Source organism: Ipomoea nil, unplaced genomic scaffold (assembly GCF_001879475.1).
Source record: "Ipomoea nil cultivar Tokyo-kokei standard unplaced genomic scaffold, Asagao_1.1 scaffold1956, whole genome shotgun sequence".
NCBI classification, from domain to species: Eukaryota; Viridiplantae; Streptophyta; class Magnoliopsida; order Solanales; family Convolvulaceae; genus Ipomoea; species Ipomoea nil.
The window spans coordinates 1,097,665-1,111,244 of record NW_017618384.1 but is presented as its reverse complement, the minus strand read 5'-3'; the positions used below and the strand labels follow the sequence as shown (position 1 = coordinate 1,111,244).

The 13,580-nt window shown below is 38.3% G+C and overlaps 1 protein-coding gene across 1 annotated transcript; it reads left to right on the top strand.

Moving 5' to 3' along the window:
- The first annotated feature begins 4,917 nt into the window (after nt 1-4,917).
- On the top strand, nt 4,918-5,412 carry LOC109146989 (uncharacterized mitochondrial protein AtMg00810-like). Its single transcript, XM_019294637.1, has one exon. It carries the CDS (start codon nt 4,918-4,920, stop codon nt 5,410-5,412), a length of 495 nt encoding a protein of 164 aa, XP_019150182.1.
- The last annotated feature ends 8,168 nt before the right edge of the window (nt 5,413-13,580 follow it).

Here is a 13,580-nt window from a genome sequence, read left to right as displayed (position 1 = left end):
ACTTAGAGATCTTTCCTTAACTTGTCATTCCTAGGTCTTTCCTTAACTTTGCTTCCTAGGACTTCCACTTAGAGTTTCTATACTCAATCTTAAGGGTCAACTTCCTAAGTCTCCCGCGGTTCGTACCGCTCTGATACCAATTTGTAACACCCCACTTTTCTTAAACTTACTTAACAAACTATAAACCTATTTAAGAATACTAACTAGCGGAAATAACATAATAACAATGGGAATGTCACCGCCACAACCACCATCTCATGATGATTGCACAGGCTAAGTGTAAAATTAAAACATAAACCAAACTAACATTTAAACTAATAACTTAAAAGTCATAAGGATAAACATCCCGATTGTCTACACATCCAACTGTAAACTCCAAACATAAGTCAAACAAATCCATCGATAAAATAAAACATAACTCTAACATCCGATAGATAAATTCACAAACGATAAAAGAGTTTAGACTAATTGTTTCTACTAAACTAGTCTAACTCAATCAACTCTCAACGCTGGGCCCACCTGAAAGGAGTTTTCAAACAACAAATAGACAAATAGGAAAACACCCGTTAGCAAGAAGCTAAGTATAACTACACTCAACCCTATAAAATACTATAGAATATACTTTGAAAAACAGTTGATAACAACAACTCATCTCATAGGTACACATAACCATATCACATACTTTCTATATGCTTGCAACCTATAATATCGACAGTTGATAACAACAACTCATCTCATGCTTTCAAGTTCTCATCATTTAACTGATCATACAAGACTTAAAAGTAGCTAAACAACCATGCTCAACATACAAACCTTAAAAACAATTTCATTATGCTATCTCAAGCAACATTCTTCTCATATGCAAACTCGTACAATACTATAAACATACTCATATGCAATCTCGTGCAATAACATACTAAAATGCAGCCTCGTGCAATAATATACTCAAATGCAATCTCGTGCAATAATATACTCAAATGCAATCTCGTGCAATAATATAAGTATACCCATACACTCGTTTTAAAATAGAATACTTTCTATGGGGGTCTCTTTCTTGCTTTCTTTCTCTTGAGTCTGTCTTGACTCTTTTCTTTTCTCTTGAGTCTCTCTTGACTCTTTTCTTTTCTCTTGAGTCTCTCTTGACTCACTTTTCTTTCTTTTAGCTCGTAGATGGCTCAGGGTTTCACCGTAGCGTGAATTGCCCCATCGGGAACGGCATAGATCCGACCCAATATCTCCTACCGTCTACGGAACCAATCTCGTGGTTCACGCTTTGTGGAATCAGGTATCGAACTATCAGTGTGCACACCCCCTGACCAGGATTCCAAGCCTGGCGGGCAGTTTCCAACCTCGTAACGTGGGAATACGCCGCGTTACATATACTGGGACCGCAATGTCCATAAAATATCTCCCGATAGGACATAGTCCAAACGGTATCCTCCAAAACCTCACCAATATAGATAATACATAGTATATCTCTCATGCATCAAACTCATGCATACAACAACTCAACAACTACTCAATGCATCAAATAATGATGTACCACATGCTTATGGATTTTTGAAAGTAATACTCGGGCTCACGTTGTTGACTTATGCATTTTTGAAATATGCAATATGTGAGATGTAAAATACTCTACAACATGCTCCAAAACCATGTATATAACTCATCAAATTCTAAAAAATATCATATCATATTTAACTTGCAACATAGCAAAAACTACGCATTTCTATCAACAAGTTAAGCTTCAAAACTCATTGATCAAATATCACATTTAAGTCATGCTTTCATCATAAATCATAAACTCACATTGATCATACTTTTCTATTCAAACCTCAACAACATTTGATAGAGTTAAACACATTTACAGTAAACTCAAATATGTTCTGTAAAGCAAAGTCATCTACAAAACCTTCATAACATGCTCATTTCTCAACCAAAATCAACGAAATCAAAGCCAAAACGTGAGATAAGATGATCCCGAGGTACCGAGCCACCTGGCCTGAAACGACACGTAGCCGAGCCACAAGGGCCCGACCACTGCACAAAACTTCACATGAACAGGTGAACGGTCCTTGGGGCGGGGCTCCTCTTGAGCCGCCCCAAGAGAGCCGTTCAGAACCGCGCCTAGGCAACGGCCCTCTCCTAGGGCTGTGCCATAGGCCCGATCGAGGCCGGCTCTAGCCATCGACCCTCCCAAGGGGCCGTGGCTAGGGCCACTCCACCGGTTTGATGCACACTGTTGTTAGGCTCCAACACCCAAGCGAGGTGCCTCAACTTGCTTGGGAAGTTCCAGTCCCTCCGGCAAGGGAACTCGTCGCCGGCAAACTACCTCGGCAGGGCAAAGCTCCTTGTCGAAGCACTTGCACAGGCTGGGCAGCCACTCTCGCTTGTAGAACAGAATCTGTACGTGCTAAGGGGCCTTCGACCGGAGTACAGATCCTATGTCGCCTCTCTCACTGCCAATTCGCCGGTGACTCTGCCATAGTTAGCCGACTATCTCCAAGCCGCAGATTTCATTCTTTCGGATGATTCTCCCGCGGCGACAAATGGTGTTACAGGGGCTTCGTATACCGCGCTCTATGCCGGACGTGGACGTGGCGGCCATGGCAATACGCATGGCGATGGCGGTCGACGAGGAGGTCGCGGAGGCCGAAACAGCAACAACGGTCGCGGTGGGCGCGCCGGACGGGGTTCCCCAAGATGTCAGATCTGCCGGTCTCACGGCCATACCACCGTTTATTTTTATAAACGGTACTCCACTCAACCCCCGGCGCAGGCAAATGTTGCTGTTTCTGGCGACTCCACGGCGGTTCTTGTTCCTCCGGCAGACGCATGGTATCCCGACACTGGAGCCACTGCGCATGCCACACCAAATGCCGGGATGTTGACAAACTCGGATGACTATGGCGGCTCGGACACGCTGCGGGTTGGAAACGGTGCAGGTTTGGCTATCTCACGAATTGGCCATACTTCTATCCCATCCGTGTCCAAACAATTATTCCTATCTAATGTGTTGCATGTTCCTACATTAACCGTCCCATTATTATCTGTACAAAAATTTGCTAGTGATAATGGGGTTTTCTTTGAGTTTCATAACAGTTGTTTTTTTGTGAAGGATTCCAAAACCAAGGCCACACTTCTTAGGGGTCCTACCACTAGCGGTGTGTACAAGTTTCCTGTGTCCCGGAATCATTTTGCGTTTGTCACTTCCCATGCAACACCGGTGGTATGGCATCGCAGGCTCGGTCACCCTCACAGTTTGGTTCAAAATAAAATCCTCCAAAATTGCCTGGTTCATCCGAATAATGTCAAAGTTTTGGGTTCGTGTCAAGCTTGCCATCTTGGCAAGTCTTCTCGTTTTAAGTTAAGACAATATTAAAAATTCTAGTCACAATGTACTGGATCTACTGTATACAGATATCTGGGGACCTGCCCCTGTAGTTTCATCTAGTGGTTTTCGGTACTTTGTATTGTTTGTTGACAATTTCACTCGCTTTTGCTGGTTTTATCCATTACGGGTAAAATCAGACATTTATAAAGTTTTTGACGTTTTTCGTGTGTTGGTAGAGCGACAGTTTTCGCGCTCTACCAAATCTATCCAATCAGACTTAGGGGGTGAATACCGCAAATTACATGTAACGTTTCAGTCATTGGGTATCAATCACCGGCAGTCATGTACCTACACACACGAGCAAAATGGTAGAGTTGAGCACCGTAACCGGTATATCATGGAAACAGGCTTAGCTCTTCTCGCACAGGGCAATGTCCCACAGCAATATTGGGTCTTCGCCTTTGAGACAGCCACGTGTCGAATAAATTATCTCCCGACTTCGGTCCTAAATTTTGAAGGCCCATACTCTCGTCTATACAAAAGTCACCACCCTATCAATTCCTTCGTGTCTTCGGGTATCAGTGTTACCCTTATCTTCGGCCCTACAATCGGCATAAGATAGAGTATCGCTCCACCCCGTGCGTCTTCCTAGGTTACCCACTGTCCTATAGAGGGTACAGATGTATGGATCTATTCAGTGGGAAAACCTATATCTGTCGCCATGTGCGATTTGACGAGTCTGTGTTTCCTTTTGTTACAGGACCTTTGCAGCAGGCCCCGCCACTAGTCCCTCTACCTTGGGCTTCGGGGTCCATCGTGCCTTTGTTACAGCAAGCTCATGTGCGTGACCTGGATCCCACATCGGTCACTGAGGCTGTCCCACTTGCTCAGGAGCCACCTTTCTTAGCCATCACGCACACTGCCCCACCTCGGGCTCGGAAGCGCACCACTCAGGTGCACCCACCGGACAGGGGGCACGTCAATACGTCATGCATCTTCGGCACATGACTCGGGGCACTAATGAAGAGTTTCATGCCCTAACTGCAACAACTGATCCAACATGCTATTCCCAAGTTGTACCCCATCCATAGTGGCGGGATTCCATAGACCAGGAATTCAATGCCCTACTCCACAACAACACCTGGTGTCTAGTCCCACCGGATCCTACCATGAACATCATTGGGTGCAAGGTGTTTTTACTTGTCTATGTAGATGACATCATTATGTTGGGTAGTGATGCCGGCTTGGTCAACTCTCCCCTTAATCGTCTTGCCACTGCCTTCAAAATTCGGGACCTAGGAAAACCAATCCTCTTTTTGGGCATTGAAACAGTTGAGGCAGGAGATAGTATGATTCTTTCGCAGCGACGTTACATGACTGACTTGCTTGGGCAAGCTGGGATGGTTGAATACAAACCCCTTTCTACACCGGCTTCTGTCACTAAGGCGGTCACTCCGTCAGATGAACTGTTCGATAACCTGACACAGTATCGCTGCATAGTAGGGGCGTTGTAGTATCTCACGATCACTCGGCCAGACCTCTCTTTTGCCGATAATCGTTTATGCTAGTTCATGCATTCTCCGATGATTGATCACTGGGCCTTAGTTAAGCGTGTGTTGCGCTATGTCAAGGGCACTCTTACATATGGGCTGCAGATCACACCTTCACCGACTACTACCATCCATGCTTATTCGGACTCTGACTGGGCTGGTTGCCTAGTGGACAGAAAAAGCACCAGTGGCTATACTGTCTTTCTGGGGAGCAATCTCATCTCCTGGCAATCCAGGAAACAGCGCACCGTGGCTCGCTCCTCCACTGAAGCGGAATACAAAGCTTTGGCTGATGTCGCTGCTGAAGTTACCTGGGTTGTCTCTTTGCTGCGCGAGCTAGGACTGCATGACAGGAAACCATCCAGTATTTGGTGTGATAACTTGGGTGCCACGTACCTTTGTGCCAACCCAGTTTTTCATGCTCGAACTACGCATGTAGAGATTGACTATCATATCGTCTGTGACAAGGTTGCGTCTGGGGACTTTGTGGTTAATTTTGTCTCAACCAAGGATCACGTCGCTGATTGACCGCGTTTCTCTACTCTTCGAGCCAAGCTCAATGTGGTGGCTCACCTACCTTGTGGTTGAGGGGGTGTGTTAGTGTTACTATTATTTGTTACATTTATTATTATTATTATCTTAGTCTAGAGTTATATTGTAATAGAATAAGTCTTAGGTGACTAGTCTATTAGTCAGGAGAGTGGTATAGTTTGATATACTCTCATGTACCTCTATTCTGTTGGAATTAAATATGAAATCTCTCTCTAATCGTGTGGTGGTGGTGATGTTGTAGTTGTGTTGTAGTGTGGTGGTAATTGTGGCAATTTGGTGGTGGTGATGATGATGATGATGATGATGATATATATATATATATATATATATATATATATATATATATATATATATATATATATATATATATATATATATATATATCTTTATAAAAATAAAAAGAGAAGAGAGATTATAAAATAAATATTTCAGAAAATGTCTTCGGACTAAAAAATTAGGAAGACATTTTTCGTCAAATTGAGCATTTTTTATGTTGACCAAAATGAATATTTTACTTTGACTTTGTTTTCATTTAGTACCTAAACACTGGAAATTTTGGAAAATGACTTTCGGAAGTTACTTTCAAAGCTAGTTTCCAAACGGACCATTACACTTATGACCAAGCTATTGCATATTTTTATTTTTATTTTCATTTTTTCACTATGTTTGCACAATTGCATAATCCTATATTCCTATTATAAATAAATGTATGATTTTGAAGTAAAATTATATATATTCTCATAGAGACATGAAGATAACAAATTTCAGAAAGTGTATAGTATTATTCGTCAGTCCACTTTAAGCCTTTAAGGTCATGTATAGTACTCCAATAGTTTTTTTTTTTTTTTTGTTGAAATATTTGATTGTTTACAAGGTAGTATCTGTTTTATACTTTCTCAAACATTTTCAAATCGAAGAATCTAAGCTCCCACCACCAGAGTTCGAACCAATAACCATCCAATTAGAATGGTAACCGGGATGTCATCACACTACAAGGTAGGACAAATTTATAGTGTTTAATTAAACTAAAATCATTTAAAATCAACAATTAATTTACTATCGAATTATTTTTTTTTTGAATGTTACTAACTCTATTACATTGTAGTATCTGTTCATATACTTTCTCAACCTACTGAAACACAAAGAGCCAATAACGCCTCCACTATCGAATTATTTTGATTACCCTTGATCTGACATAACTATGTTAGATCCACTTTAATTGTATTCAGTTTTTTTTTTTGGGTACAATTTTAGCAATATAGTGTTGGAAATTTATATAGTAATGGAGATTAATGTTTCAGATGTACTACCATGAAAGTATAAATAATATTTGGAGTTGTGGAGTTATGAATATTATTTTAGTTTGGTAGAAAGCAAGTTGGGAAATATGAGTGTGACGTACGATTGGAACCGAAGTTTAATGATTCGTTGGTGTTAACGAATCATTGGTTCTTAACGAATCAATGCATTAATCAATTCGGTGGTATTGAATCGAGACTTTTCGTTAAACACGAATTGATGCACAATTCGTTAATCACGAATTGATGCTGAATCGATTGTTAATGAAAAGATGGGTTCGGGTTGTTTCCTTTCGTTAACAAATTATGTGACCTTTTGTTAATTTCGTTGGTTAAGCAAATGCATTCGTCTTTGAACATTGTGTTACACGAATGAGTGCATGAAATGTTATCTTGTCTTTGAACAATGTGTTACACGAAAGATGAATGCATGCATGTATGCTTAAAAGTTATTAACGAAAGATGAATGCATGCATGCTTAAAAGTTATTAACGAAAGTATTTCAAAAGCTTTTGTTTGGTTTGTTTCTACAGCATGCTGAACACGAAAGTATTAATATATATATTATTTATTTATTATTATGCATGTTCACGGGCATTGAATAAATATATATAATATATATACTTTACTTTGTAATTTTGTATGCAGTGCATGAACCTACGAAGGTCCATATCATATGAATATATATAATATTCAATTATATATTTCTCATGCTTGATATATCAGATAAGATATATCTTATGGAAGTTAAGTTTTAAATTTAAATAATTAACTTCCATGTAACTTCTCCAAACTGCTATATTTACATCTATAAATATGTGGAGAAATGTCTGAAAAGACACATGCAAAAACTTGCATAAGACAGAGATATTTTCACATTACTGCATTTTTACAGGAAATTCTTAAACAAAGCAACTTAAGAATTTCATCATCTTCTTGTATCCCATAAGATTAAATCTTGAACCTTGTTGCTTTATATAAATGAGATTTAAAGCTTATAGGAAAGTGATCACACGCCTGAAGATCCTGTTTCCTCACTTCCCTATCATCAAACACTCCATTTTTCTAACAATCTATAAGCTTTAAATTCTGTTTATTAGGAAGGATGAGTTCTGGACTTCTGGACTTTGCAACCAACTTCCCTAAGTTGGAGCAGTTTGAAGGCGTGGGCTTCCGTAGGTGGCAGAAGAAGATGAAGTTCCTCCTTGCGGCTCTGAATGTGGCATACGTACTAAGTACCCCAAAGCCGGAGGAACGGGAGGATGAGACTCTTGAGGCTACTCGCCGGAGACTCAAATGGGAGAATGATGACCTTGCTTGTCGCGGCCATATTCTGAACGGTATGTCTGACACCCTCTTTGATATTTATCAGTATGAGGAATCCTCAAAGGACCTCTAGGATGTACTTGAAGCAAAGTACATATCTGAGGATGCCTCCAGTAAGAAATTCCTGGTAAGTGAATTCAATGATTATAAAATGGTGGACAATCGTCCGGTCATGGAACAATTCCATGAGATTGTCAGGATACTTGGGCAAATGAGGCAACATGATATGCATATGGATGATTCCATTGCCATAGCCAGTATCATTGATAAGTTGCCCCCTTCCTGGAAAAAGGTACAATGTACCTTAAAGCATAAAAAGGAAGCTCTTACCATGGAACAGTTGGGGGTCGACCTTCGGGTTGAGGAGGGAATCAGACTGCTGGAAAGTAAGAATGCAGGCAGTGCAAAAGTCACCGGGGCTTCAGGTTCTGTCATCAACTATATTGATGAAGGCAAATCAAGTGGGAACCGTAAAGGAAAAGGGAAGCCGGGAAAGGCCACAAATTCTTCAAAGTTTAAGAAGAAAGGAAAAGGAAAAGGAAAGGCATCTGTATCATGCTGGGTGTGCAACGGTCCACACTTTAAAAAAGACTGTGAAATCTGGAAGAAAAGAAAGGCACAAATGGAAGGTAAAAATTCTGGTGATCATGGCCAGGGAAGTGGCCAATGGAAACAAGGTAAAATAATTAATCTTGTTTCTGATAGTACTGAAAATTTCATTGCTATGATATCTGAAATATGTGTCATGCAGACTGATGACTCGTGGTGGGTTGACACTAGGGCAACCAGACATGTCTGCAAGGATATAAATCTTTATAAGATTTATAAAAGTCTGAATGATGGTCCAAGCCTGTACATGGGAAATGATTCCATGGTGAAAGTCAAAGGCATTGGACAAGTTGAGTTGTTGCTTACTTCAGGAAAGAAGTTGACACTCACAGATGTGTATCATGCCCCAGATGTTAGAAAAAAATTAGTTTCTGGCATTGTATTAAACAAGTGTGGTTTTAAACTTGTTTTTGAAGCAGATAGATTTATTTTATCCAAGGCCGGTATCTTTGTAGGCCAAGGATTTCTATCAAACAATATGTTTAAGTTGAATATTAATAGTATTGTTGGTTCTGTGTATTCAATTTGTACATCTTCATTATGGCATTTTCGTTTATGTCATGTAAAATATAAACGTGTATGTGAGATGGCTAAAGATGGATTAATTCCATCCTTTGATCTGAATATGGAACAATGCAGTGCATGCATGTTAAATAAAATAACTAGGAATCCTTTTCCTAGTATAAAAAGGAATTCAATTTTACTTGAATTAATTCACAGTGACTTGTGTGATTTTCATAGCACCCCATCTTTGGGAAATAAAAAATATATAGTCACATTTATTGATGACTATTCAAGACTCTGCTATGTGTACCTCCTGCATTCTAAGGATGAAGCCTTAGAAAAATTTAAAATATTTAAATTGGAGGTGGAATTGCAAACTAGTCAGTTAGTAAAAATTTTACGTACTGACAGAGGTGGTGAATATTATGACCCATTATTTTTCCAATCTGTTGGTGTCATTCATGAGACCACAGCTCCTTATACACCACAACAAAATGGTGTAGTAGAAAGGAAAAATAGAGTACTCAAAGAAATGGTAAACTGCATGTTATCAGTTTCCGGTCTAAGTGAAGGTTTCTGGGGAGAAGCCATGCTAACTGCATGTTATATTCTCAACAGAGTTCCTAACAAAAGAAATAGGGTAACTCCCTATGAACTTTGGCACAAAAGAAAACCAAACTTGAATTACTTGAAAGTTTGGGGTTGCAGGGCCGTGGTACGATTGCCGGAACCTAAACGGAAGGCTCTGGGAGAAAAAGGCATAGACTGTATTTTTATAGGATATGCAGAACACAGCAAAGCATACAAGTTCTATGTTATAAAACCAAATGATTTTATTTCGGTTCATACCGTAATAGAGTCCCGGGATGCTATCTTTGATGAAAATCGTTTTTCATCAATAAATAGAACTAAGGATTTAATTCCCAGTTCTAGTGGGACCAAAGTTGATGATCAAATTCATGATCATGCAAGTTCACAGGAATCTGAGCTTAGAAAAAGTAAAAGAACAAGAAAAGAAAAAACATTTGGACCAGATTTCCAAATGTACTTGATAGAAGGATCAAGGGAGTCTACAGAGACTAAAAATCTATATTATTTTAATATAGAGGATGATCCTAATACTTTTGAGGAAGCCATGAATTCTCAAGATGTTGCTTTCTGGAAAGAAGCAATAAATGATGAGATGGATTCTATAATGGGGAATAATACGTGGATTTTAACTAATCCACCAAATGGTTGTAAACCAATAGGCTGCAAGTGGATTTTCAAAAAGAAAATGAAAGTTGATGGTATCATTGATAAATTTAAAGCCAGACTTGTCGCACAGGGCTTTAAGCAGAAAGAAGGAGTTGACTTCTTTGACACTTATGCTCCAGTAGCAAGAATTACTAGTATTAGATTGTTAATAGCCATTTCGGCTATACACAATCTAGTGGTTCACCAAATGGATGTTAAGACTGCATTCTTAAATGGTGAATTGGAGGAGGAGGTTTACATGAAGCAACCAGAAGGTTTCGTGGTTGCAGGCCAAGAAAGTAAAGTTTGCAAATTGATTAAGTCACTTTATGGCTTAAAACAAGCCCCTAAGCAATGGCATGATCGGTTTGATCAAGTGGTGCTAGTTAATGGGTACAGAATAAATCAGTCAGATAAATGCATCTACAGCAAATTTAATAACCAAGGACAAGGGGTTATTATTTGCTTATATGTAGATGACATGTTGATTTTTGGTACTGATTTGGAAAAAGTTAAGGAAACTAAGGATTTTCTTAGTTCCAGTTTCTCCATGAAAGATTTAGGAGAAGCAGAAGTTATTCTTGGAATAAGAATAATTAAACTTCAGGATGGTGTAAGTTTAACACAACCTCATTACATTGAGAAAGTGTTAAAAAGATTTAATCACTTTAGTGGTTCCCCAGTTTCTACTCCAATGGATCCTTCATTGAAGTTAATACCAAATGAAGGTGATTCGGTCTTACAATTGGAGTATTCTAAAGTGATAGGATGCCTTATGTATGCAATGACAAGTACTCGGCCTGATATTGCTTTTGCAGTGGGGAAACTGAGTAGATACACTAGTAATCCTAGTGCTGTACATTGGATGGCATTAAAAAGAATTTTAAAATATCTGAATAAAACCATTAATTATGGTTTAAAATATTCAAAAGATATTTCCATCATTGAAGGATATCATGATGCCAGTTGGATATCGAATCAGGAAGATTATTCCTCAACTAGTGGATGGGTATTTCTACTTGGAGGAGGTGCTATCTCCTGGGCTTCTAAAAAGCAAAGTTGTATTTCAGACTCAACTATGGCATCTGAATTTATTGCATTGGCAGCAGCATGCAAAGAAGCTGATTGGCTAAGGAATTTAATTCTTGAAATTCCAGTTTGGCCAAAACCGATGTCACCTGTTTTAGTACATTGTGACAGCGCTACTACACTGGCCAAAGCATATAACAGTGTTTATAATGGCAAGTTAAGACACATAGGCTTGCGACATAGCTATGTGAAAGAGCTCTTAAGTAATGGTGTTGTAGCACTAGACTTTGTACGGTCCCGGTTCAATTTAGCGGATCCTTTTACAAAAGCCTTGGCAAGGGACATGGTTTTAAGGACATCGGAAGGGATAGGTTTGAAACCCGTTGTTAGTCAAGAGATGAAGGAAAGCTCAACTCACGCCTAAGTTATCACGTTAGGCCTTGAGTTCAATGTAGATGATTACTTCATTTATTGGCGGCAAGTACTATATTAAAAGGTATCCCTAAAGTAAGTACTTGGTCTGCATTGTAGCAGGGATGAGTTTTACTCTTAATTGATCTTTTGAAAAAATGCTTGGTGCAGGGCATGAAATAAAAGATCAGCCTATGTGAGCATGAAGTGTGGCCGCTTCAACAAGTTTGGGTTTAGCTTGGAAATACTTATGAATGGATACGGACACAAGGCCTTTAATAGTGTCAAGTTATTTTGAGTTGTAGTAACTGTAAAGCTTGTGTGTATTATATCTACGTTTCTTCAAAGAGACTGCGTGATTCAAGGTTCGTCCATCACTTCAATCCGAATTAATGTAACGCATATAATACTATGTGAAAGTTCAATCTGTAAGACACTTTCATTTATGCATGAGTTTTGGATCTATCTTGGTACAATGTTAATTTTTACTATATAAATGGAGGAGGAATGTTGGAAATTTATATAGTAATGGAGATTAATGTTTCAGATGTACTACCATGAAAGTATAAATAATATTTGGAGTTGTGGAGTTATGAATATTATTTTAGTTTGGTAGAAAGCAAGTTGGGAAATATGAGTGTACGTACGATTGGAACCGAAGTTTAATGATTCGTTGGTGTTAACTGTTAACGAATCATTGGTTCTTAACGAATCAATGCATTAATCAATTCGGTGGTATTGAATCGAGACTTTTCGTAATGAAAAGATGGGTTCGGGTTGTTTCCTTTCGTTAACAAATTATGTGACCTTTTGTTAATTTCGTTGGTTAAGCAAATGCATTCGTCTTTGAACATTGTGTTACACGAATGAGTGCATGAAATGTTATCTTGTCTTTGAACAATGTGTTACACGAAAGATGAATGCATGCATGTATGCTTAAAAGTTATTAACGAAAGATGAATGCATGCTTGCTTAAAAGTTATTAACGAAAGTATTTCAAAAGCTTTTGTTTGGTTTGTTTCTACAGCATGCTGAACACTAAAGTATTAATATATATATTATTTATTTATTATTATGCATGTTCACGTGCATTGAATAAATATATATAATATATATATTTTACTTTGTAATTTTGTATGTAGTGCATGAACCTACGAAGGTCCATATCATATGAATATATATAATATTCAATTATATATTTCTCATGCTTGATATATCAGATAAGATATATCTTATGGAAGTTAAGTTTTAAATTTAAATAATTAACTTCCATGTAACTTCTCCAAACTGCTATATTTACATCTATAAATATGTAGAGAAATGTCTGAAAAGACACATGCAAAAACTTGCATAAGACTGAGATATTTCACAGTACTGCATTTCTACAGGAAATTCTTAAACAAAGCAACTTAAGAATTTCATCATCTTCTTGTATCCCATAAGATTAAATCTTGAACCTTGTTGCTTTATATAAGGGAGATTTAAAGCTTATAGGAAAGTGATCACACACCTGAAGATCCTGTTTCCTCACTTCCCTATCATCAAACACTCCATTTTTCTAACATATAGTTCATATTGAACTGTGTATGGTCAAACTGAAACCGAGACCAGGATCGAAACTGTACAGACAGTGCCAGATTTGATTTTGTATTGTGATTTAAAAAAAAAAAAAAAACTATATAAATCGTCTTTCTATTATTATTATTATTATTATTATTATTATTATTATTA

Bases quoted from the DNA above. Each gene is read 5' to 3' on its own strand.
- LOC109146989 (XM_019294637.1), top strand. From the start codon at position 4,918: ATGATTGATCACTGGGCCTTAGTTAAGCGTGTGTTGCGCTATGTCAAG.